The sequence below is a fragment of the Oenanthe melanoleuca genome, chromosome 26 (genome assembly GCF_029582105.1).
Source record: "Oenanthe melanoleuca isolate GR-GAL-2019-014 chromosome 26, OMel1.0, whole genome shotgun sequence".
NCBI lineage: Eukaryota > Metazoa > Chordata > Aves > Passeriformes > Muscicapidae > Oenanthe > Oenanthe melanoleuca.
Window position 1 is genome coordinate 1107686 of NC_079359.1, and position 23311 is coordinate 1130996.

General features: G+C 46.4%; 2 protein-coding genes across 9 annotated transcripts in view; one reads left to right on the plus strand and one right to left on the minus strand.

Annotated features, from left to right (window-relative positions):
• On the minus strand, positions 1 to 6210 carry FAM72A (family with sequence similarity 72 member A). Of its 4 annotated transcripts, none has more exons than XM_056511165.1 (6): positions 6130 to 6210; positions 5824 to 5940; positions 4384 to 4623; positions 3572 to 3649; positions 2255 to 2379; positions 152 to 1438 (listed from the first exon to the last, which is right to left on the minus strand). In XM_056511165.1, exons 3-6 carry the CDS (start codon positions 4533 to 4535, stop codon positions 1347 to 1349), a joined length of 447 nt encoding a protein of 148 aa, XP_056367140.1. In that variant the 5' UTR covers positions 4536 to 4623; positions 5824 to 5940; positions 6130 to 6210; the 3' UTR covers positions 152 to 1346. The 4 variants fall into 4 exon arrangements, with proteins under 4 accessions (XP_056367137.1, XP_056367140.1, XP_056367141.1 ...); XM_056511166.1 differs by having other exon boundaries at positions 4384 to 4466; positions 5815 to 5940; XM_056511162.1 differs by lacking the exons at positions 5824 to 5940; positions 6130 to 6210 and having other exon boundaries at positions 1 to 1438; positions 4500 to 4784.
• A 265-nt stretch (positions 6211 to 6475) lies between these two features.
• SRGAP2 (SLIT-ROBO Rho GTPase activating protein 2) overlaps positions 6476 to 23311 on the plus strand; it is a 93271-nt gene continuing 76435 nt past the window's right edge. For all 5 annotated transcript variants that reach the window (XM_056511130.1, XM_056511131.1, XM_056511132.1 and 2 more), the window contains exon 1: positions 6476 to 6561. In XM_056511130.1, coding sequence (XP_056367105.1) covers positions 6495 to 6561 — 67 coding nt within the window. In that variant the 5' untranslated portion in view covers positions 6476 to 6494. The remainder of the gene's footprint in view (positions 6562 to 23311) is intronic.

Consider the following 23311-nt stretch of genomic DNA (forward strand, 5'->3'; position numbering starts at 1 on the left):
TCAGGGTTGTCAGCCTAAAGTGATTTTATTTTTGGGTTGTCTAAAACAAATTCTTAATACTAGAACCATGATTATTCTAGTCTTTTAATGCAAGATGCTATTTCATTGTTTTGATTATCTGATATCATTACACATCCATATTTATGACAACTCCAGAGTCCAAAGCTTTTATTTCCTGGGCAGACACAAGACAGGAATTCCAAACAAGACACACACATACAAATATACACCAACAGACACTGAAACAGTGCAGAAGAGGTAGTACCATTAATGAAGAAATGTATAATGAGCAGTAAAAATACTGAGACAATTCAGACCTGTCTTCTCTGCACCCCTTTCATCATCACAAGAGGCTACAGTGATTTGTTCAGCATTAATCCAAATTTCAAAGGGTCCTCTGTTCTCTGACATGATTTTACCTGAAATTTTTTATTGGTGAGTAGCTGAAGGGGACAGTTCTTAGTTCAGAAATTAAATATCACGGTTTAGTAACAACTCAGAAAATGAGCTTTGAATTCATCACCTACAGGAACCAGGTTGTGTGTGCACCTCAGGATGGAAATCAGGCATGAACACCAAATATTTAACCTGATCTCTCTTTTTTTTTTTTCCTTTCTCTAGAAAGACCCAATTTCCTGACTGAGTTTTGTATTGGAGCACGGAAAAGATATATTATATATATATCTGTGAGTGGATGGGTTTTATTGCTGCCCTGAAGAAAAACTCCAACATAGCCTCAAAATTCTACTAAAAAACTGCAGAATTTCAGTTTTATCAAGGAAAAAACATGAACTTGATCTCTGTGGAGACAGAATCCTGAAAGTATTGAAAAATAAAACTAGAAAGGCTCCAAGAGCTTCCCAGGGCACATCCAGGAGCATCCTGGGGTGCCTGAGGTGCAGAAAAGCTGCAAAGTGCAGGAGATCACAGAGCCAGGGCAGCAAAACTCAGCACAGAGCTGAGCTCAGAACTCCCCCTGATTGTTCCTGAAGGTTTTTTTAAAGCTGAAAGCAGCTGAGAAGTTTTGCTCTGTGCAAAGTGCTGTGGGGAAGAAGAAAAGAAGGATTATCAGCTGTAGAGGGTAAAGAATAAAAAGCAAACCAGAGCTCAGTTAATGCACTTTGTGTTTGCATTTCCACCTGCTCAGGGATGCACACCAGGCAGATTCAGCAGTCCAGGGGAGGTTACAGGGAAAGAACAACAAGAATTCCTTTTTTAAATTTTTTTCCAGATTTCCTGGGTTTTTTTCCTGTTGTTTTAAGCTCTGCTGGGCCAGCAGGTGAAATGAAATAAATCCAGACCAAACAGCCAGGCCACAAGTGGAGGGAAGATCCTGCAGGTGGAATTTATCTGATGTACTCCTCCTCAGAGGTGCAGGATGTGTCTTCTGTGCTCTCCTCCAGGTCTGGCAGGTTGCCCCAGAGCAACACATTCACACCTGGTGGGAAGGACACAAAGGAAGAGGGAGGAAAAATATATATTTTTGGATTGTGACCTTATTTTTAAGTTGCACAGCTGTCTATTTTGAGAGAAAATAATCCCTGCAAAACCCAGGAAGTCACATTGATGACAAATAAATCTATTTTCTATCTTCCTTCAGAGTGATCTAGGGAGTGTTGCTGTTTATTTTTCATCAGCCCAATTCAGAGCATAAATCCCTGCCCGCAGAAATATTTATATAACCAATTCAGGCAGCCATTGCCATGAATGGATTGATGTGAATCCTGAATGATCTGTTTGTGAAGAGCATTGATCCAAGGCACAGGTGACCCTGGGAGGTTTGGGCAGGGAGTTTCCCTGGTGGTTTATCAGGGACTGTGCATTCCTGAGGATCCAACCCTGCCAGACACTTGGCATCCCTCCCACCAGGATGCAGGAGCTGCAATTCCAGCTCAGGAGGACTCAGGGAGGGTCAAAGTGACAACGTGACTCACCCAAAAAAAAAAAAAAAAAAAAAGAGGGAGATGCCCCTGGACAGCTGCCTGACAGCCCATAACCATCCCCAGCTCTATAAATAAACCTGGCTTTACACTGGTGCTGGCCTTGCTGCAGAAAATCCTGACTTATGTCCACAGAGGGGGAGGTTAAAAGTGATTTACACCAAAATTTCCATTCCCAACTGCTCCCCACCGAGTGGTTTTCCAGACCAGCAACATTCCCTCGTGCCTGCACGTGCTCTGGCTATTTTGGGATGCCCCCTCAGGGTGGGAGAGCAGGATTTTGGGGAAAGGGGAGGAAGCCAAGTGTCCCTCACCAGAAGGGTCGAGCCTGTTGATGCCAAGCACTGCCTGGCTGTGGAACATCCAGAGGTGGCCGTTGTTGCAGGACAGCAGGCAGGGCTTGCAGGGATGGATCACGTGGTAGCCAACAACATTCCCACTGGAAAGGCAAGGGAAGAGGAAAAAGGGGCATCCTGGTGCCTTTTTCCAGCTCCAGCTGAATAGCCCCAGTGCCATTATGTAATGCTGGTGTTTTGATAGAATTAATGCAGCAGGGTTAAACAAGTATCTTAAATATTTCAGGAACATCTGTTGGGAGTTACAGAATATCTGAGTTTTAGATCTTTGGCACACAGAGAAGCGTTTGGTAACCTAAATTGTGTAACCCAGATTAGTTTACATACCAACAAATGCTGGTGGATTTCTTTATTTGTTTTCCTTTGGAAGGCCAGTGATTCCAACCAGCAGAGAAATTCCTCACACCCAAAATCCACCTGTACACAAGCACAGTGCACAGGAGGGTGCCAGCAGCAGGAGTGATGAAACTGAGAATTATGGAATGGTTTGGGTTGGAAAGAACCTTAAATCTCATCCAGTTCCACCCCCTGCCATGGGCTGGGACATCTTCCACTGTCCCAGGGTGCTCCAACCTGGCCTTGGGCACTTCAGGGGTGGGGATAGGGCAGCCAGATTATTGACCCTTATCAATCTCCTAGATGGAAACCATAATAACCATTTATCCATTTCCATGTGCTCTGATGAGATATCTCTGTTTCTCTACTTCTGTCTAAAAACCCAAAATATTGTGTCCCCACCACAACCCCCCCATTGTTCAAATCTGAGGAAGGTAAAAATCTTGATTAGGGAGCTGGAAGGATTCTCTCAGATAACTGTGAGCTATTTGTGAGTTGTTGTTTCCACCCTTAAATATCAGGCACTAAGAAGGAGGATAAAAGAACTCCAAGAACTTTAACGACAGCATGTTCCATCTGCTCCCCACAACCCGATCTGCCAAGAGGATGTTCTATTAATTAAAATATGAGTAACTGCTTCTTGCTGGGGCCCTATTCACAGAGATATCTCAGCGTTGAGGCACACACTTCGTGGGGCAGGTGGCACAGAAGCTTTCAGGAGACTCAGCCTCATGACAATGTTGTCACATTTCCACTGGGGACTCGCACAGAAATGCCCTGGCAGCCTTGCCCGAGGAGCAGTGGGCTGAGTTTCTCCCCAGCAGCACTAAATTTGCACAATTTTTTGCAATGTGCTCGTCCATCCCCAAACTCCAGAGCTGCAGGAGGTGACAGCCAGGAGGGGACACGGGGCTGGGACACAGCAGGTTGTGCTCTCACCACTTCAAACAGGCGATGTTCTTCAGTTTGCATTTGCAGATTTCAGTGAAGTAGCAGCTCCCGATGAAATCCACAGTTCTGGAGGGAGGGAACGTGCAGAAGTTTTAGAGTTGTGGTGATCGCAACCCCAGGTCACAACAAAGTGCTGCTGCCACTGGTCCTGGGTGCTTTAAACCTCCCCACGGTTTCATTTTCCTTTTGACTCTCAGCCCAACTCATATGGAAACTTCAATAAGACACGTGACATTGCATGTGTATCGAAAATCCTCTTAAAATAGCCCAAAAAAGCAGAGCTTGCCTTGGTCCTCGGAGGTTTTTGGGCTCAGAGTGGCACTGGCAGGGACATCGCCCCAGCTGCTGCCAAATCCCGGCTCAGAAACAGAGCAACACCTCAGAGGCTGTTTAAACCCAAACTTGGAGTCCTTATCTCTTCTCCATCCCATACCTTGATTACCATGTCATTTCACAACCTGATTTCCTTGCTATTCAAATCTCGCTATGGGAAAGCAGCACGGAGCCCTGGCAGCAGTGACAGATCAGGTTTGTTCTGTTTGCGGCTATTTCAGACTTTAATCTTCGCTTCGGAAAGGAGCGGGAGGAGCTTGTGTCATCCCCACGGATGGGTTAAAGCCGAGTTTGGATTTGCCCTGCACGGAACATCCTCGATTTTTGCAGAATTCCCGGGGGTTGGGATGTAGGGATGGGGCGAGTTCGGGGGCTGTTCTCCGGTGACAGCGGGTTTTGGGGGGATGCTGAGAGCCCTCCAGCCGTGTCCCCGGGGCTGACCCACCCTTCCCGTTCGCGGCGCTTACCCCGAGGGCGGGATGTCGGTGGAGTAGAGGTCGGTGTCGGTGTCGGCCAGCAGCACGGCCTGCATGCCGCGCCAGCTCAGCACCTGCCGGCAGAAGCGGCAGCACAGCACGCTCACCCTGCGCTCCTCGAAGGTGCAGCCGCTGGAGGACATGGCGGCGGCGGCCCCGGTCCCGATCCTGTCCCGGTCCCGATCCTGTCCCGGTCCCGGCCCGGTCCGGCACCAACGGCCACGCTCCCACCTGTCAGTTTGAATCCCGATCGCGCCCTCCCATTGGGCGCCTCGAGCCACGCCCACTCCATTGAAAAACCCCGGTGGCACCACCCCCCCAGCCTGGCTATTGGTGGAAAGGCGCGCTGTGCCTCGCTTCTATTGGTCACATCTGCTGTCACTCACATTCCCGCCCCGCCCCCGCTCCGCGCTCGGCCGGCGGGGCGGCGCCACGGCCGCCAAGCGGCGGGAAGAGGGGGCGGGCTCATCTTGGGAACGGCGCTTTCTGATTGGTTGCCGTGCCCGTCGCTCATGCGCAGCGCTCCGCGCCCATTGGCCGAAGCGCTGGGCGGGGCGGGGCTGCTGCGGGCCGGTGCGGGAGAGCGGGCGGCGGGCGCCAGCGGCCGGAGGACGCCCGGCTGCGGGAGGCGGCTCCGCAGCGCCCAGGTAATCGCCCCGCCCGGCCGCCCGACCCTCCCGTGCCACCCCCGGCAGCCCGCGGGCAGCCCTCCGCCGCCGGCCCCGCCGCCTCCCCGGCGCCCCGAGCCGCGTCCCCTAAGCCCGAGCCCCCCCCGGACCCCCCCACGCTTCCTCTCCCCGCCGCCCGCATTGTTCTTCCCGGGCGGGATGCGGATCTCGCCGGTTGTTGTGTTTATTTATTTCTTCCTTCTATACGCGCATCTTCCGCGGGGGGCTGCGGCCGTGCGCCCTCCCTCCTTCCCCCCTCCCAAAAAAAAAAAAAAAAACCAAGGAAGGAAGAAATACAAATTGAAAAGAAAAGACGGGTGAAAAGTTGTGTCCCGCCCTGCACGACGCACCGGGCGCTGGAAGAAACCCTAAATGACCCCCCAAAAAAGAGAAAAAGCCAAGAACGAGCAGGGAGAAGCTGCGGGCGGAGCCGCCCGGCGGGGGCGCGCCCGGGGCTGCGGGGGATGCTGCGGGGGCCGGGGGAGCCCCGCTCCCCGAACAGCCCCGAAACCCCGGGACCTGCGCCCCAAATCACCCCCGGGACCTGCACCCCAAATTCATCAGCCCCAGCTCCCACGGGAGCCGCATCCCAAAGGAGCCCCTGCTCCCCAAACCGTGCCCCGTTCTCCCGGGAGCCGCGCCCCAAATCACCCCCTGGGACCTGCACCCCAAATCACCCCCGGTTCCTGCACCCCAGATCGCCCCCGGGAGCCGCTGTCCCCGAGCCATCCCCGCTCCCCGATGTAGGCGTCACCTCGGTCACCTGCCCGGAATGCAGTCGGAACCTCTCGCTGCTGCTGCTCAAAGGACGATTTGCAATGTCAGGGTGTCAGGGCAGCTCTGCTTCCCATCATAAATTTGGGCTGCGAGTAGTCATTTTCTAAAAATATATATATATATGTATTTTATTATTATTTGTATTTGCAGGAAACAAACCAAAGCTGCTTCTCCTCTTCTGCTGCTCTCGTTTGGGATTTGATTTGCATCATCTCTGAGCCCTTCAAAAGAATTAAATTAAAAAAAAAGAGAAGAAGAGAGAGAAAAAAAAAAAAGGGCAAACCAAACCCACACAAAACATGTGCGGAAGGACTTCCACTCCCTGGCTGTGCTGTTGAGGATCAGGAAGAGCCTTTGGGGGCTGCAGGATCTCGCTAGGCTGATGCTGCTGCTCAAGGATTTGGTGCAGGGAGACAAAACTGCTGCCTCTTCCATCCGCTGATCTCAACATCTGCATTTTCCTGCTGCTGTGCTCCCTCTCACACCCTCTCTCCATGGACTGATTTTTTTATTTTTTTCCCTTTTTGCGGGGGGGGGGGGAGGGAAGGACGAGCAGCAAGCCAAGGCATCGTGCTGAGAGGAGCGAAAATTGCCTTTCTATATCTCGTGTTCTGGTGGATCTCTTTCGAGGTTATTCCGCTTTTTGGAAAAGAAAACATGACGTCGCCAGCAAAATTCAAAAAGGATAAGGAGATCATAGCTGAATATGACACTCAAGTTAAAGGTGAGGAATGGTTTTATTTGCATCCCTTCATTGCGAGCCTGCCTGGCGATTGTAGGAGTTTGCAGTGCATGTTTGGGTGGGGAAGAGGGAAATCATTTGCAGATTGCCTGGAATTCGCAGGGCTTTTTTCGGCATACAAAGCTGGGTCGGGTTTGCAGCGCTGCCTGTCCCCATGGGGTAGTTCCTGCTTTGCTGTTGCCTTTTTTAAGGTACCACAGCAAGGGTTTTTTTTTTTTTTATGGAATAGCCACATTTTTGAGTTCGGGGAGATCCATCTTTTCCTGCCTGCCGTTCCGAGAGACGGCTTTGCATGTGAAATATGAGAGGCAGGGAATTGCTTTTTAATCCTCTGCCTGTCATGGGAATCTTTGAACAATCTGTGCAGTGTCAGAGGAGCATATTTCCACTGCTGCTGATGGGGGACTGTGCTCGAGGGTCCCTGTGAAGCTGTTTGTGCTAGAAACTTCCATTATTCAGGATTTTGCTCGGGGTGAGTCCATAATAATTCCCTGCTTCTCCTTGCTGTGCTGGAGTGTAACACCTCGAGGCTGCAGTGTGGGTGTACACACACACAGAAATCTCACTCTTAGAAATGAATAAAACTCGTGCAGCAGCGTTATTCCCATCATCACAGGGATTAATAAACACATTTCAAATGTGGGATTTGCAATGATCATGCAAGTCTCCTGCAGAATTCAGCTGGCTGGGTTTCAGGCCATCATGTGCCCTAGGTTAAAAAAAAAAAAAAAATTAAATAAAAGGTGGTGAAATGCCCCCCCCCCCAAGCTGCTTATTTTTGCGAAGTTTTCAGCATAAGACGTATTTAAAAGCATAATTAGGGCTTGTGCATGGCTTGATACGTTGCTGCTAGGAAGTTCTGAGATTCAGTGATTTATCTAATTGGTTAAAACTTGCTTGGTATGCTCAGAGCATGCAGGAAAGATGGCCTTCGGGCAGGGTTGATTGAGTTAAATCAATGCAATTTGAAAAAAAAAAAAAAAAGCCAGATTTAAATCTGAGTAGGAAACCTAGATTTAAATTGACAATTAAGATATTGTTTTGCAATTAGGTGCTCGTTTATTTTTCCTGCTGGGGAGGGGAGGGGGTCTTCTTGTTGGTTGCAAATCATTAAAATGTGTTGTCCTACAAGACATCCTACCCTGACCCCAGTGCCCTGCACCTAGAAGCACTTTGGGTACTTAGGTTGAAAAATGCTTATTTGAGCAAATATGAAGCTGTGTTAAGAGTTTATTTTGATGATTTTTTTTTTTTTTTTAATATTGAGGTTCTTAAAGTTAGAAATGGAGAAGGGCGTGTTTCTCTTTTACTGGTTTAGTTTCTATTCCTGTTTTCGAGCTGTCTTTGGAACTGGGAATTGCAGTCAGTGTGAAATTAGAGGCTTGTAGGTTCTTTCATTATTTACCCCATCAGAATGAGTGTGATGGATCCGAGCTGGCAGTCACAATATTTGGGAATAACTCAGCAGCGAGGCTTCAGAATTAGCAAAGCACATCCTCTCACCTCTCAGCTCCTTCCCTTCCTGTTCAGACAAGAGACCAGGAAAGTGGGAAGGAGCCAGAACTCAGCTCACCTCTGGGGCTGTCAATTCATCTGGAAATTAAAAGTGGGTTGCAGTAGTGGCACACGGATTTTTAATTTTTTGTTATTTTTGGCCTTATAAAGGGCTGGGGTGTTGGATGCAGGAGGTTAAGGAGGCCGGATGCGTGTGAAGGGGTCAGGAGGAGCTGGGAGAAGGGGATTTCCTTCCTGAATTGGTGCGGAGGGCAGGGTGAGTTCCCCTCGGGATGCAGGGATGGGCAGGAGGTGCCAGCTCAGGAGCACACAGCAGTGTCAGGGTGTCAGGGCAGCTCTGCCTCCCGTGGTGGGTCTGGGCTGCGAGCAGTACATTCTAAATACATGTGTATATATATATATATATAAATATTGTTATTGTTTGTATTTGCAGGAAGCAAACCCAAGCCCTGCAGCAGCCCTGGCCCCGTTCTGGTGTGTTTCAGAGGGGAGCTTCCCTTTCCCAGCCAGCTCTGACCTTTCCTTTGCCAGTGGGATCGTTCTCTCCCTGCCTTTGGGCACCAACTTTATGGGAGACTTTGCTCCTTTTGGAACACCACAAACCTGGCTTTACATCCCACAGACTGCCCAGTTCAGAGCTGGATTCCTTAGGGGATCTCTCAGCTCTGATTCCAGGGATGTGCAGCTCTCTCCATCACATGAGATGTGCTAAATCCACTGGAATCCACAAGTGAGGTGGTGCTGCCTCATCACCAAGGTTCTTACAGAAAGATTCTGGTGTCTGATCAAATTCTGCCCTCGGCTGTAGGAGCAGCATGGAAATGGTGTTAACTCAGTTTGAAATCTTTTCCCTGGCTGGGAAGTGGAGCAGTGGGGGTGAGATGAATCACGTGTTGGCGTGCTACACGAATTGTGAGGTGGCATCTGCTCCTCTGATGAGAAAATTCAGATATTTTTTGCTGGCATTTAGAAACTTAGAGCAATTTTGGTGCTTTGGTCCATGCTGGGAGCTGTGTTTGGAGGCTTGGTTTAAAACCCTTAATCCACAAACACCTCCTTAAGCACTTTAAATGATTGCTAATGGAATGATGGAGCTTTGTTTAAAAATTTAATAGCCTTAAGTGGTTAATCAGAAACCATTTAAAGAATGGCTTGATTAATAGATCATCACAATGCAAAATTTTTGATTTTTTGTTGCTGAATGAGCTCGGTGGTTTTTTTATTGAAAATCAGGCAGCAGGGGAAAGAATCATGGAATGGTTTGGGTTAGGAGAGACCTTAGAGCTCATCCTACAGGCAGGGACACCTTCCACTACCCCAGCCTGTCCAAACTGGCCTTGGGCATTTCCAGGGATGGGCTGGGGATGAGTGAAGCTTTCTATTCTCTCTGTGAGCTTTAGGTGTTTGCTGTCTCCCAATTTCTCTGCCTCTTTTGGGTTGGAGCTGGCTCTTCTCATGGTTTGTGTGTGTGGGGAGATAAACCTTTGAATGAAATGAATTCCTGCAGTTGAAGGTTTTTTTAACCAGTTACCATGCAGTGGTCAGGGGTCGTGGAGGGAACGAGGGGCTCCTTCCTGGTGACCTGTCCAGGCTGTGGAGGTGGCTGCAGCCAGGCTGGACACAGCCCTGAGACCTTGGACTGACCACCAGAGGATGTGCTGGGCTGCCCAGGGATGGTCTCCAGCATCTGGAGGTTCATCCCCAAACTCACCCTTCTGCAGAAGAGCATGAACCCCCAGAGTGCCCAGGTTGATTTTCCCTTTCTCTGATGGTTTCTCCTCCCTGCTCTTGGAGAGAGCCCCCAGGACTCCTTGCAGTGCCTCTTTTTGAGGAAACTCCAGCATGAATCTGTGTCTAGCAGGAATTCTCCTGCCAGGACGACCTGGGGTGGGCTTTGATACCCCCTGTGCCATGGCAGCCCTGTGAAGCTGCAGGCTGAGATTCCATATGGAGCCTTTGATATCTCAGGCTCATCCCCTTGTCTGGGTTGTCTCTCCCAATTCCTTTGTGCAAGTTGTGGTGAGGCAGAGATAATTAATTTATGCTGTGCAGCGTGTTCTGTGTGAGATTGGGATGCTGCCTCTCTGTGCCCCAGCAAGCACTGTCAGGGTGTTTTTTTGGTTTAATATATTAAATTGGAGTGTACACTTGCTGAGGAAAGAAAAGCCGGTGATTTATCTCTTAATTCTCCTTTTCTTTCTCCTCGTGTCCCACGAGAGCCTTATATTTAATTAGTTTGTATAAAGCTTCAGTAAATAGCTCCATGGTTTGAGCTGCAGAAATTTAATACTGACATTTTTTTACACAGCGAGGGCTCATAAACCACTTGTGTCCTTGAGTAGTCGCTAGCAAAGGTTAAAATGCATCTCTTGCAGATCTTGCAGCCCAGCCCAAAAAGTGCTAAAAATATGACAAATGGATGAGGTAATTTATAGCAGGAGCAAGCAGAGCCCAGAGGTGGCTGTGTGGTTGCTGAGCTGAGTTTGTCTTTGCTAGAGGAAGATTCCTGATAAGAACAACTTCAGGCAACCTCCCAGCTGCCATCACACTCAGGCTACTGAAATGTCTAAAAACCTCCCCTTAAACATCCCCAAAATGGCTGATGAATTTCGGATAAGTCCCTTTTCTCTCTCTGCTGAGAGTGTGTTTGATCTGATTGTGATTTTTTGCCTTAAATACTGTGTGGAAATCTCATTTGTATGGTCCATCTTCCTGAGGGATGCTGGGCAGTTTTTAATCCTGCTGAGCTCTCCAGCCCTTCTGGGTGTGAAAGATTGCAAAAGTTGCTGTGACAGGGTCAGCAGCTGTAATTTGGGGGCTGGAAGGGAAGTGGTGATTTGAACCGAAAATTGGCATTTCTCTCAATGGTTACAGGGATTTTTTTTTACAGACTAGCCTTCAGATTTTTAGATCAGTGAGCTGCAAACACTGTCATTTATTTTACTGGATTTTTTCAGTGGTGTTGATGTCACACATAAATGTTGATTTCTGTTTTGTGCTCATCACCTGTTCAGGTCACCAGCTTGGTCATTGCACACTGTGACTGATGCTTGCACCACTTGGGTGGGGATTCCCAGAGTTTTTAATACACCCTGTAAAGAGACTTTCCAGCCACTCACCCCGGTGTGGCTGAGTGCAATATATCCTGAATTCTGATATTTGGGCTCTGCATGTGCTGGATTAACGTTCCCATTTAAAATGTAAAACTACCTTTTAAGGGGTTTTTGCAGTTAATCACGGCTCTGTGCCTGTAAGTGATTCCATTTGTTTGCAACAATGACTTGCTCCAAACTCGGGGCTCTGGAATTGCCCTGGAATCATCTGGTTTTCTGCAGTTCCTGATAGTGCTAATCCCTGGAGTTTTGGGGCTGGGTTGGGCCAGCCAAGCAGCCTTGGTGCCAGAAAGGGGGAAGGGGGCGTTGGGAGACTGCCTTGATGTCCCAGCAATAGTTTGTGTTTTTGTGTCCAACTCCTGCTAATGGATTATTAATGAGGATGGAAGGAGGTGAAGGAATGCAGAGTCTGCCTTCTTTCCTCTCCAGCCCCAAAATCCGTTTTTTTGCAGTTCCATCAGGTGTTGGAAGGCTGCAGCCCAAAGCTGACCAAACCACTCCATCCTCAGTGCTGCAGCTGCCTCCAAAAGCAGCAGGAATTGCCAGTGGAACTCCAGTAGGGTTCTATAAAAAGTTTACTGGTAATCTCCAGTTTTCCCTGACTCTCAGCTAAGGGACAGGACATTTTTCCTTAACTCCAAATTTCCTTTCGTGGTGAGGTTACAAATTAGTATCGTTCCCTTTTCCTCGACTCCTCTTTTACTCTTTTTTTTAAAATCCTTCCTAATTTCTTTTTGGCCATTTTGGGGATTTACTTGGAAGAATCTCTTTGCCTGGTCAACTTTTTTCAGCTGTCGTTATGAAGAGTGAAAAATCAGAACCTTTGTTGAGATGGAAAGTATGTTCAAACACATGTTCCCTTGAATGGCTTTAGCTGTGCCATGCACAGTTGATATTCATTACTCACGACTTTATTTAGTTCATTTTTTGGTATGACTTTCACAGATTTCATGGTTTTTCTCTGAGAATTCCTACAACATCACGGGTGTCCTGCTCTTGGAATGCTGTCAGTGCTTTGTAGGCGATGGAAGCAAATGCAGTAATGGGATTTATTGTGGGATAAAAGTGTGGAAGAAAATGGGAGAAAGGCTCTTGACCTGGCAGTAACTCCATCAGCAGAGACCAGTCTCCATTTCTATTTTCTCTCTCCCCTTTTCTTCCCAAATTGAAATTCTCCAGGAGACAAAACAAGACCTTTCTGTGAAATCCCTGGGTAATGGTCATTGAAACTCTCCATGTGTTTGAAGTCACAAACTGTATGGTTATAAAGCTCAACTGGTGTTTTTCCAAGAAGATGCTGTAAATGGATTGAAACCATTTAAAAGATTGTCATTTTTTGCCAGCAAAGTAACTGTTTGCTGTTGTTAAAATCGAAATCTTCTGACCCAGTTGTTTTGCTTTGAGTTTAATCACAGCTTCTCTGAAGGTGCTGCTAAATGTGGTGCAGAAATTCTTAGGTCTTTAAGTGTTCTATGTGTGTGAAATGGGCTGAATTAGGCCTGGGGAGCTGCTTATCCTGTGGCACATGAGCAGCTCCTGGCTTTTGATTTTTAAGAAGGAGCCAAATAACCAGATTAGCTCCAAACCCAGCGTGGATTTCAATCTCCAGCCTGAGCTGCTGCAGCTGGGTGAGTTGGTTGGTCCTGCTGCATCTGATGTTGGTTTTGGGTTGTTTTTTTTTTTTTTTTTCTTAAGTCATAGGACTTTCCAGGAAGAGCTTATTGCAAGTAGGGAATGATTTTTGGTTTGTTTGTGTACTGCTGTCATTGGATGGTTTTCCTGCAGGGAGGAAACGATGGAACGATGCAATTTATAGATGGGGAGTGCTTGAAAATTGAACCTACTGAAAATAACAGCAGTTCTTGCCTGGGAATGAATCCCTGAGTGTGTCTTGGGCCAGTCCAGGCCCACTGCAGGGCATGCTCTAACTTTGTGAATTTAGATGGGAAAACTGGGAAATTCCACAGCATCCTTTTCTTCATGCAGGTTCACACTGGAGCAGGGCTCTTGCTGTTCTGCTCTGAGTGTGTGGTATCAAAACACATTTGATATGATTCTGCTCCTTCTAGGAGAAACAAAAATAGTTATTCACCATTTCATTAGCACTGTTTGTGTTAAAATATGGGGAATTTTTTGGGATAGGATTATACAGGTGAGAAACTTCCACTCATGCACCAGGTGTAATTCCTCAGTGTGGGCAGGGCTGTGGCTCCCTGGCATGTGCCAGTTCTCCTTCCAGCCCAGCTCCTCTGGGAGGGCTGCAGGAGGCTGGCTGGATGTTTTCCTGGCAAATCCCAGCTGTGAGCAGTGAGCTCCTCCCGAGGCAATGGGTGCCAGTGTGAATAACCATCAGGGAGTGGAAATGAAGCTTGCTGCAGAGCTGATGCTCTCCCACCTTCCTGGGAAGCCAGAGCTGTATCGAGTGCCTGTAAAGCAGAATCAGGGAATTGTCTGGATGTGCCAAGATGCTGACATCCCTTCCCTCTGGCAGGGCTGCTTTCCTGGCTGGAGCATTGGGCAAATCCAATGGCAAAGTTCTGTTTACCTACCTATTTATCTATTCATTTATTTACCTATTCTCTATAATTTACTTATTATCTATAAGTATTAATTTATCTGTTATCTATAATTTACCTGTTAATTTATTTATCTGTTCATTTATTTACCTATATATTATTTTGGTTATTGGCAAATGTAAATTCAGACCTGTGACCCATAAAGCAAATTGTCATGAGTGTGTTTTAACAAGTGTGGTGAGGCTGAAATGCATCAAAATCCAAGGACAGAAAAGCTCATCAGTAAACAGCCATTGTTGTTGGGAGGGGGAAAAAAAAAATAAATCTCAATTTTCCTGAATCTGTGCAGGGGATGGATGAATGAGTGGCAGTGACAAGGCAGAGTGGGGAGGTGCAGATCCCTGAGCTGGCCCAGGGAGGTTTTCCCCCTGTGTTTGATAAGCAGTCACTGAGAAATTTAATAAATGAACATCCCTGTGAAGTGGTTTTGGAAAGGAGCCTGGCTTTGCTTTACTCTTTAATGAATGGAACCCTTCTGAACTTTTCTGTCTTCTCTCCATCTGGTGAAGGAGGAAGAGGCTTCATCCCAGTCACCCTGTTAAAAAATACCAGTAACCCCCAGGATTTGGGCTGCTTGTGCCTGTGTGTCCCAGCTCCACGGGGAGGAACCCAAACTGCAGAAAGATGCTGAAATAGGAACAAAAGGCTTTGCCAGTAAAGGACTTTAAAGTGTGCAGCTGGAAAAGGGAGGGGGTGAGGAGGGAGCAATGCAGCACTACAAAGGTCACAGGATACACTGATGATGTTTGGATGGAAACTCAGCTTGCTATGAATGAAATGAAATTGTGCTCTCGTGTTTTCCCCATGGAGCTGAATGTCTAAAAACTCTGGATACTCCTTGTTCTGTTGGGTTTTTTTTCTTTTTTTTCTTTTTTTTTTTTCTTTTCTTTTTTTGGCACTTGTGCTGTAGAAATTGAGAAAAAAAAATTTAAAAAGGAGGATGGACAGCACCCACAGACAGGCTGGGAGAGGCTTAAACAGTCTGAGCTCTGCCAGGTCCATCAGAGCTGTGACATTGTTGGTTTCTGGTTATTTGCAAGGCAAAATTTTGTCTGTACTGAATGTGTGAGGTTCCCTAGCAGGGAACTTGAGCTGGCAAATATTTCTGTGCTGACCAGGGTTGGTGGATAAACTCAGAACTTGGGCTGAGCACCCCTTGGAGCCAACTTTTGGACCCCTTGAGTGTTGATTTTATTTCCTGTGGGTGAAGGCTCATTGCTGGTTGCTGAATTGCCTTTTCTCCCTCCTTATGCCATCCAGATTGCCTGTGTTTGCTCTGAGGTTGGTTTGAACTTTTATCAGTCCATATGCTGGTGTTACCTTCCATTATATGATTAATTTCTGACTGCAATGATAAATTAATTTGCATAAAAGTGTAAGAGAAGTCCTTTTATTTAGGCCAGTTGCCTAATGCCAAACACATTTATAACCATTGTCTTCATACTTAAGGAATTAATCTTAATTTAGGCTTTATGTCAAATTATTTCCTCCAACACAGTGAACTTCATAGGATATAGCTTAGAAGGGCTCCTGGCATCCATTAATTTCCACTTTTCACACTTTCTCCCTGAAAATCTTGGCTAAAATGCTCCCCACCAAACCTGTCCATGGAAATTCAGGTGGTAGTTTGGTTTCAGATTTAAATTGGGAAGAAGTTCTGGCACTGGCCCCTCTGGAAAATCCCCACAGGTTGAACTTTCTTTTATGTCTCAAAAGCAGCGACAGATTTTGGCAGCAAAGGAAGTGTTTTGGTTTGGTTTTGTTGGGGCTTTTTGTTTTATTTTGTTCTGGTATTTTCTGGTAAACACCCTGGAACACTTGGGCTGTGATTTATCCATTTGCTGCTTGGCTGCTGCTGACTCCTGGATTTTTCTTGTCCTTCCTCAAGTGAGAGGCTCAGAACTGGACCCAAGATTCAAGGCTCCATCAATATTTTGGGGAGGAACAAGACAAAGCCACGTGGAGGTTTGGGGAATTCCACAACATCCAATAAATATCCCATATGGAGGGACAGAGCTGATGTTGTTTTTGTGCTGCTGGAGGTTCCTCCAGAGCTCTGAATTCCACAATAAACACTGGCTGGGAGCTGGAGGAGCAGCTATAATTTTCTCCCAGCTCTGTTGCCTTTTCCAGCTCCCTCACATCATTTGCAGTGGTTTTAGGATTAAGCTTCATGCAAATAGTTCCCATTGCACCCCACCCTGTCCCAAACCCAGAGCAGCTGCTGGGGTTGGGATGAAAGTGCTGCTAATTTGCTGCTACCTTTAATTTAGGGATTCTACATCTGGAATGAGTGATTTCTGTGTTGTCTGTTTAAACACATTTGTCATCATCCATTTATTTATCAGCCCCAAAAGATCCTTGCAAGGAGGAGGTTGCTTTGAGATCCTGCATGGAAAGGTGTGTGCAGGGGATGGGAAGAGTAAGGAGATTTTTAATTTTTAATTTATTTTTTTTTAATGAAAGCCATCAGCATCCAGCCAGCCCTGCCTGGGCTGTCTCGTGGGGAGGTTGTGCTGTGTTTGCAGAATAACTTTGGGTCTTTGGCAGTGATAGGAAAACAAATCCAGCTCTGAGGTGTACAAGCAAAACAGGTTCCTTTCCCTTCCCACCTTTTTTTTTTTTTTTTTTTTTTTTTTATTTCTTCTTGTTGTATACCTCTCTAAAAGCTGATTTTATTAATAAAGCAAAGATTCCCCTGTTCCTGCTTATGGCAACACCAAAACCATTCACTGTTTTTAGAGCACAAATCCTCATTTCTCTTGCAGAGAGTGGGTTTGGTCAGATGGTAGCAAAGCACTTTTGGTTTTGTTTTTATCCATCAGTGTATGAAGTATTTATTTATCTGGGGTTGTTTGAAGTAGCCCAAACACAAAGTTCTTTTCAATACACTAAAGAGCTCTGCAGCTGTATCACAGATTTCTTGGAGTTTATATTTTATTACTCTATCACTTTCTAAATTTCACTTAACATCTTATCTCTGCTTAGATTTTGGTCTCCCTTGCCTCTTAGTGTAAATGAGGGAGTTTATACATCATATATAATAATTATAATTGAGAACTCTTGCATTGTGATCCCTGAAAAACCCAAGAAATCTAAAACCCAAGGTTGTCTTCCAGAAAATTCTGATTCTGAAACTTCCTGTAGCACATTATAAATGTTATTTCTCAGCTGCCTTAAAGCTAAATAATCAAATTATTTGTGGGTATAATTGCACATGTATTATGGCATGGATGCAATAAAAATTTGCTTTTTTTCCTCTAAAATTAAATCCCTTTTCATTTTTGAAAATATTCTTTTTGATCATTGAAAGAGCATCCAGTTGAAACCAGCCTGGTGTGATGTGTCAGAGCTTTGTGGGAGCTGGTTTTTTTTTTTGCCTTGGCTGAGGACAGGGATCCTCCTGCCCTTGATCCAGATCTTTTTTTGGGAGTCTGTGTTCCCTGGGTCCCTCAATTGGGGCTTTCAGCACATCTTGCTCAGCCATTGTGTTCCAAGCAGCCCAAAAGTAGGTGAGGAGATTAAATGGTAGTGAATTACTCTACATGACCTAAATCAAGGTCTCTGGTGAGATTTATGGGATTCAGTTACACATCTTGAAACATGCTGAGAGAACACTGAACTTTTTTTGTATCTTGTTTTTTGTCTGGCAGTGCAGCCTGCGTGGCTGGACAGGATGTGCCTCTTCTTTTCAAGAAAATTACTTGGACAGAGGAGATAACTGCACAGTGCTTTTCCTTTTTTTTAGTTTTATTTTTGTTCCTCTTGGGTTTTTTGGAGGGGACAGAAGGACAAATCCCAGGGTGATGTTGGATGAGGTGTCTGTCTAGCCAAGGGTGCTCCCTAGAAACAAGGGGAGAGGAATGCAGCTCATCCCTCAAATAAAACCCAACTGCAAGCAGCAATCAAAAACAACTCCAGGAATGAGTCAGAACTTTGTACAGTCTGGAATCAGATTGTCAGGAAGCTGAAATGTGTCTGCAGTTATCCCTTCCTTTGATTTCTTTCTCCTTTTGCTTTTTTCCCCTCTCTAATTCCTGCTGTTTTGGGGATTAAGAAGGAAATAAACACTCCCCTGAAATCTCCCAACACAAACAATCAGGTTGGCTATTTTTAAGCACCAGTTTTTTGTGATTCTCCCAAAGTTCTTTTGGCTCCACTGGGATTGAGTTTGACTGGCTGTTTTCTTTAAGTTTTATTTTTAGGAGTGGAAGGCTTGTGTGAACTTCTGTGCTGGCAGAGATACTGGTTTGCCAGTCCTGGATGTTGAATTTATATTTTAAAATCTTGAAATCTTTCAGGCTGCCAAGAAGAGAGGCCAGGTGAGAATGTGAAGGATGCTCATTGTGCCACCTCCTGTTCTGGGATTTTTTCCCTACATCTGTGAGGAGCCCTTAGTGTTGAAGCCAACCTTTGCTGTTCCCACTGAGGCTGAGCCTTGGGAAGATTTTTAATTTAAACAGGAGGAAGTTTGTCAATGTATTTATTATTAGCAAACTATTTGTGGGGCTGATTGCTTGTTCAGAACAAACTCTGTTTGCTTGGAGTGGGCTCCCTCATTGCTGGGGGATGGATTTTTGGGGTCTCTGTGCTGCAGAGACCTTCTCCTTATTTTTATTGCCTGGTGCTGGGCATTCCCTGCTGCTGTCTGAGCTGTTCAGCCCAGCAGGAGGATGCTCTGCTCCTTTCCCAGTGCTGCTAGCCCAGCTGAAGGTGTCTGTTCCTGCCTTTTGCTGCCATCCAGGACTGAACACACAAGGAAAAGCTGCAGAGCCATGGGATGTGTTGGAGGAAGGGGAAAAGTGTGTCAGGAGCAGAGAGAAATCCACTTTGTCCTGGCAGAGATTTCAGCCAGGGCCTGGTTCCGTGGTGATTTCATTTCCTACATGCCAGGGCTTGGTTTGAGGTCAGGATGTTCATCCCAGTGTTTTCTGCAGACTGGGAGTTCTGTGCTGGTGCTGACACTGGGGATGGCTTCTATTACTGATGGCAAATTGGTTAATAATGTGGTTGCTCTAAATAAACTAATACTGCAGTCTGGGTGTCTTAATATTTTTTCTACACCTACTATTAACTTGCTGGATTTTATTTTTGGCTTAGTTTGAGTTCTCTTGCTCAGCCAGATGCAGCTTTTTGAGCATCAGTTCTGTAACCATCCATTCAGACCTTAGGAGAGCTGTGACAGCAAGCAGTGGTTCTTCCCTAGAAAGGCTTAAAATGCCATTTAATGCTCCAGGCTCATGGCTTGAACTCACCAAGCCTCTTGTTAATGGCTTAATTGCTGTCATTTTGATTTGGGTAGAGGTTATTCAGTTTTCTCCTGTTGGCAGGGTTGTTGTATGTGAATGCAGCAAGTAGAAGAGAATTCCTCAGTGAGTTCTTTTTTGAGGTGATTTTTTCCCTTTGCTTGCTAAGAGGTTCCTTGGTTCTATTTTCTTTGATACACCATTCAAGAAGCAAAACCCAGCACAAGAAGTCAGCGTGGGTGACTCAACCTTCATCTTTTATAGGTCCTGATTCAAATCCATCCCCTGTTTGCAGCAGTGGAAATGTCACCAAATGTTCCCACTGCTGGGAGTGGCTCCTGCCTGGGTGCTGGAATGCTCCAGGCTGCCAAAGGTGCTGGTGGGCTCCGGATCCTGCTGGCAGCTCTGGCACAGAAATGGGAGCCTGGATGCAGAGTGGGAGGATGAATCACTTTTCTGCTCCTTTTGGGCCCAAACTGGAGCCAGGAGGAGCTTTTGGCTCTGCACAGCTGCAGATAGGAGGAGAAATCCTGCCTTGGATTTGCAGATGTCTCATGAGCACTGAGGTGCTGATGGGGCTCCTGGGGCTTGAGTAACATGTTTTTTTAAAAACTGATATTTCTGTGACAATTACAAATCACAGCAATTAATGTTTATAGACATTGCCTGAGTCCATGGATTTATTTTTGTCCATGGGGTATCATTCACAAAGAATTAAGAAGTCATGCTGAGATGAGCAGCATCCCTGGGCATTGACATTTATTCCCAGTGTGTGCCTACTGGTTTGGATATATTTGGATTTCCTTGCAAGTGATAGAGGTTAGCTGGTGTTGTTTTGTTCCTGGAAAGCAGAGAGGCTGCTGATTTCTGCTTCTGTGGCTGCCTTGCCCTGTGGTTTTGTGATTCACACAGTACCTGTTTGTATCAGTGCAGGAATGATGCTGGATCAGTGGCATTTGAATAATTCAAGGTAATTCAGGAAATTCAATGGAAAATTGACCCTCTCTATTTCAAACCCAGCAGTATGCCAGAGGAGCACCTAAACGAGCTCTGTACAGCCCCTGGCCAGGTAATTCAATGGAAAATTCAGGTAATTCAGTGGAAATCACTGGGTTGTGGCTCAGTGCTGGAACACTTGGAGCAGCATCTCTGGGATATATTTGTTGTGAGAGGATGAGCTCACTGTGCATCTCTGTCCTGTAAATCTCTATGACTTTGTCAGAGATTGTCTAAAACCTTACCCAGGCTGGAGCTGGAGGTAACATCAGCCAGCTCCTGTTGGGAAGGTGACACTTCATGGTCTGGGTGACTCTGGGGATCAGTCACAGTCTGAGCTGGGTGATCCTGGAGGTCTTTCCCAGCTGAGTGTTGTGTGCTCCTGGCTCATGGATGTGCAGCTCTCACACCTGCACTGCTGTTTCCTCTGTTTTTATCACAAAATCCTGTGTGTTTTTAATCACAAACCCTACCCTGCCCAGAGCAGGCAGCACTTTAAAACCCACAATCTGAGGGCTGCCCTGGCTCTGCCTTCCCAGGCAGAGCTGCCACGCAGGGAGAAGCTGTTGGAGGCTTTAAATAGCCCTGGCAGGAGTGGACAGAGCTGACAATGTGGCCGTGGCTCTGGGCTATTCTTAGCGGACAATGGCCGGAATGAGAAGCGGCCGCCGCAGCGCTGGGGCCATTGTGTGCTGGGATGGTTTAATTCTGAACCCACGGCTCCTGCAGGATCTTCTCCTCTTCTAGGAGACCTCTCACTGGTTTTCTTTGGTGGGGAGAGTGGAGGTTCTGAGGGGAGATGGCTCCTGAGAGGAGACCCCAGCTTGCTCCACCAGGAGCGGCCTTGTCGCCTGTGGCTGGCTCAGTTTTGGAAAGGGGGAACTGAAACCTCCTGAGGAAAGAATTTTCTGTTCTTTCTAGTTTGGGCTTGTTGTGAAATCAAGGAAAGTACAAGCTGATATCAGATGTAAATTGAGGTGATTTTGGATGCTGCAGGAATCAGTGCTTGAAGCCTGTGGTGCTGTGGGGAGCGTGTCCATCCCACAGATTGGGCTGGAGCCCTCTTGGAGGATGGATCTGAAATTCTCCCCAGAAAGGACAGGTGGGAGTTTCTCTTCAGCTTTATTTCTAAGGGCAGAGCTTTCTGCAAGGAAGCTGCCCCAGGGGAAGCAGCTGCTGTCACCAGGCACCTCCAGCCCTTCCCCTGCAGCCCCTGGGGTTTGAGGAAGGTAATTTTGCATTTCTCAGTGGTGTGGCTGCTGCAAACTGCGAGTGTGGAGCTGTTTGTGTCAGCCCAGTCCTTCTGCCATCGTCTGCGAGGCTGCTCAGTGTCACTGCGCCTGAAAATGAAGATTTTCAAGTTGGGCTGAGGTGGGGAGCTGGAGAGGATCAGGCTGTCTTCAGATGGATTGGCTCCACTTCCTTCCCATGCAGAGGTTTCTTAGCCACACTGCAGGAGATGAAAAGCTGGACATTCTGTTCTAGGGAGGTTTTACCCCTCTGGCTTTGCTGTCTGGGTTGCTTGGATGCAGGAATGGTGATGGATGCCTTATGCTTATCTGGTTCATCCCCAGTGCAGCACAGAGCACACTCCAGCCACACTGTGGGACTTAAAATTCATTTTAGCCTCCCCTGGCTGCTGCAGCCTGTGTAATTCAGGACTTTAAAGCTTGCACACTGACTCTGTCCTGTGCTTGCTGTGTGATCCAAGTTCTTCAGGCAAATGACTGTGTCCAGCGTTTGTTGGTGTTTTGTTTTTTTTTAAACCATAATTTTATTCCTTTTTAATTACAGCATCCTCTGCAGATGTTGGAGTGTCATAAAAATGAAATGTGGAAACGAATGCAAAGCTGTGATGGCTTGCTCCAGATTCTGGGTAGCAATTAAGCTGTCGGGGAGTAGTGGAAAGTTCGTCTGCTTTATCTGTGTGTCCTTTGGCAAGTGACCTCTGGGCTCCTTAATGGGAAAGGCAAATGTGCAATGAGCTGGATCCAGTGCCTTGGCTGGATCAGTGTGTCTGCTTTGGCAGATAAAGGATAAAAACTACCCTGGACAATCAAGTCCAAGATTTGTTTTTTTTTTTTTTTTAAATAGCTGGAGCCATTGCTGATTGCTGTCAGGGCAAATTGAGGTGGAAAGGAGCAAGAATACCCAGATCTGAGTATTTTTTCCTTTCTGGTTGGTGGAAGGGAGCAGTGGCACAGTGCTGGGGTTTACTGGTGTAACTGGTGAGTTGGACAAGCAGGTCCAGGGCTGCTGAAGGGGTGAGGAGCAGCTCTCAGGGCCAGCAGTGCCCTCTGATACCTCTGGAGACCCTGCAGGAGCTTCAGCCCCCCGTGCATGGGCTGCTCTTGGGTTTTAGAAAAGCTGGGAGGTGAAAAGATAAGCCATCAGTGGATCCCAGAAGGATCCACGTTTCCTCCCCTCTGTCTGCTTTTAAAGATTTTTCTGGCTGTCTCTAACACGTTCGACAGATCATTTTGTGTAATCCTGTCTGGCAATTTGTTTCAAGATGTTGGTTTTTTTTTTAAAAAAAAGCTCTTGTCTGAATGTTTTGTCCAGATGGTCTCAGTGTGAGTCAGACTGGAAGGTGCAGTGGCTTGCTTTGATAAGGTTACTGCTCTGTTTGGAGAGTTGATGCCTTTATATGAGTGAAAAAACAGATCTCTCATGTTAATGGGAAATTACCATTCAGGCTTTTAAAAAAACAAAAATAGGACCAGAGCAGCTGAAGCTTTCACTGCTCATTTCCCTCTCTAAGTTATTCTGATGTTCCTGTGAAAGTGTTGGATTTTAAATGGTGATAACAAATCCATCTGTCCTGGCTCTTCTCTGGAATGTCTCTCCACAGGAAGGGTCCACCACCATGAGAATTTACAAATGTCAGTCACAGCTTAATGGCATCAATGATTGATACACCTAACGAGCAAACAGAGCTAATGAAATGTCATGTATTGATAATCCATAATTCAGCTGTGCCAATAACTGGATTTCCTAAGTTATTTGAGATGTTGTCAGCATATAAATCAAATTTAAGTAAGTTTTATTGAAAGTTACACGTGTAACTTTATCAATGGAGGTTGTAGTATACCATTTATTTGTGTGTTCAGTATTGTTAGGATAATATTTGTTCCTTTCCTGGCTCAGGCTTTTGCTAAGTATAGATATATCCAACAAAACCCCCTAAACCCAAACAAAATGCTCCATTATTTTTGGTGTATTAATGAAATTGAGAAACATGGATATTGCAGGTTTGGATGAGCTGGCTCTGGGGGAAGTTTCCTTT

Bases quoted from the DNA above. Each gene is read 5' to 3' on its own strand.
- FAM72A (XM_056511162.1), bottom strand. From the start codon at position 4,684: ATGGAGTGGGCGTGGCTCGAGGCGCCCAATGGGAGGGCGCGATCGGGA. The intron at 2,380-3,571 runs GTGAGAGCACAA...TTGCCTTTCCAG, and splicing joins AACATCGCCTGTTTGAAGTG to TGGGAATGTTGTTGGCTACC. The intron at 1,439-2,254 runs GTGAGGGACACT...CCTTCCCACCAG, and splicing joins CAACAGGCTCGACCCTTCTG to GTGTGAATGTGTTGCTCTGG.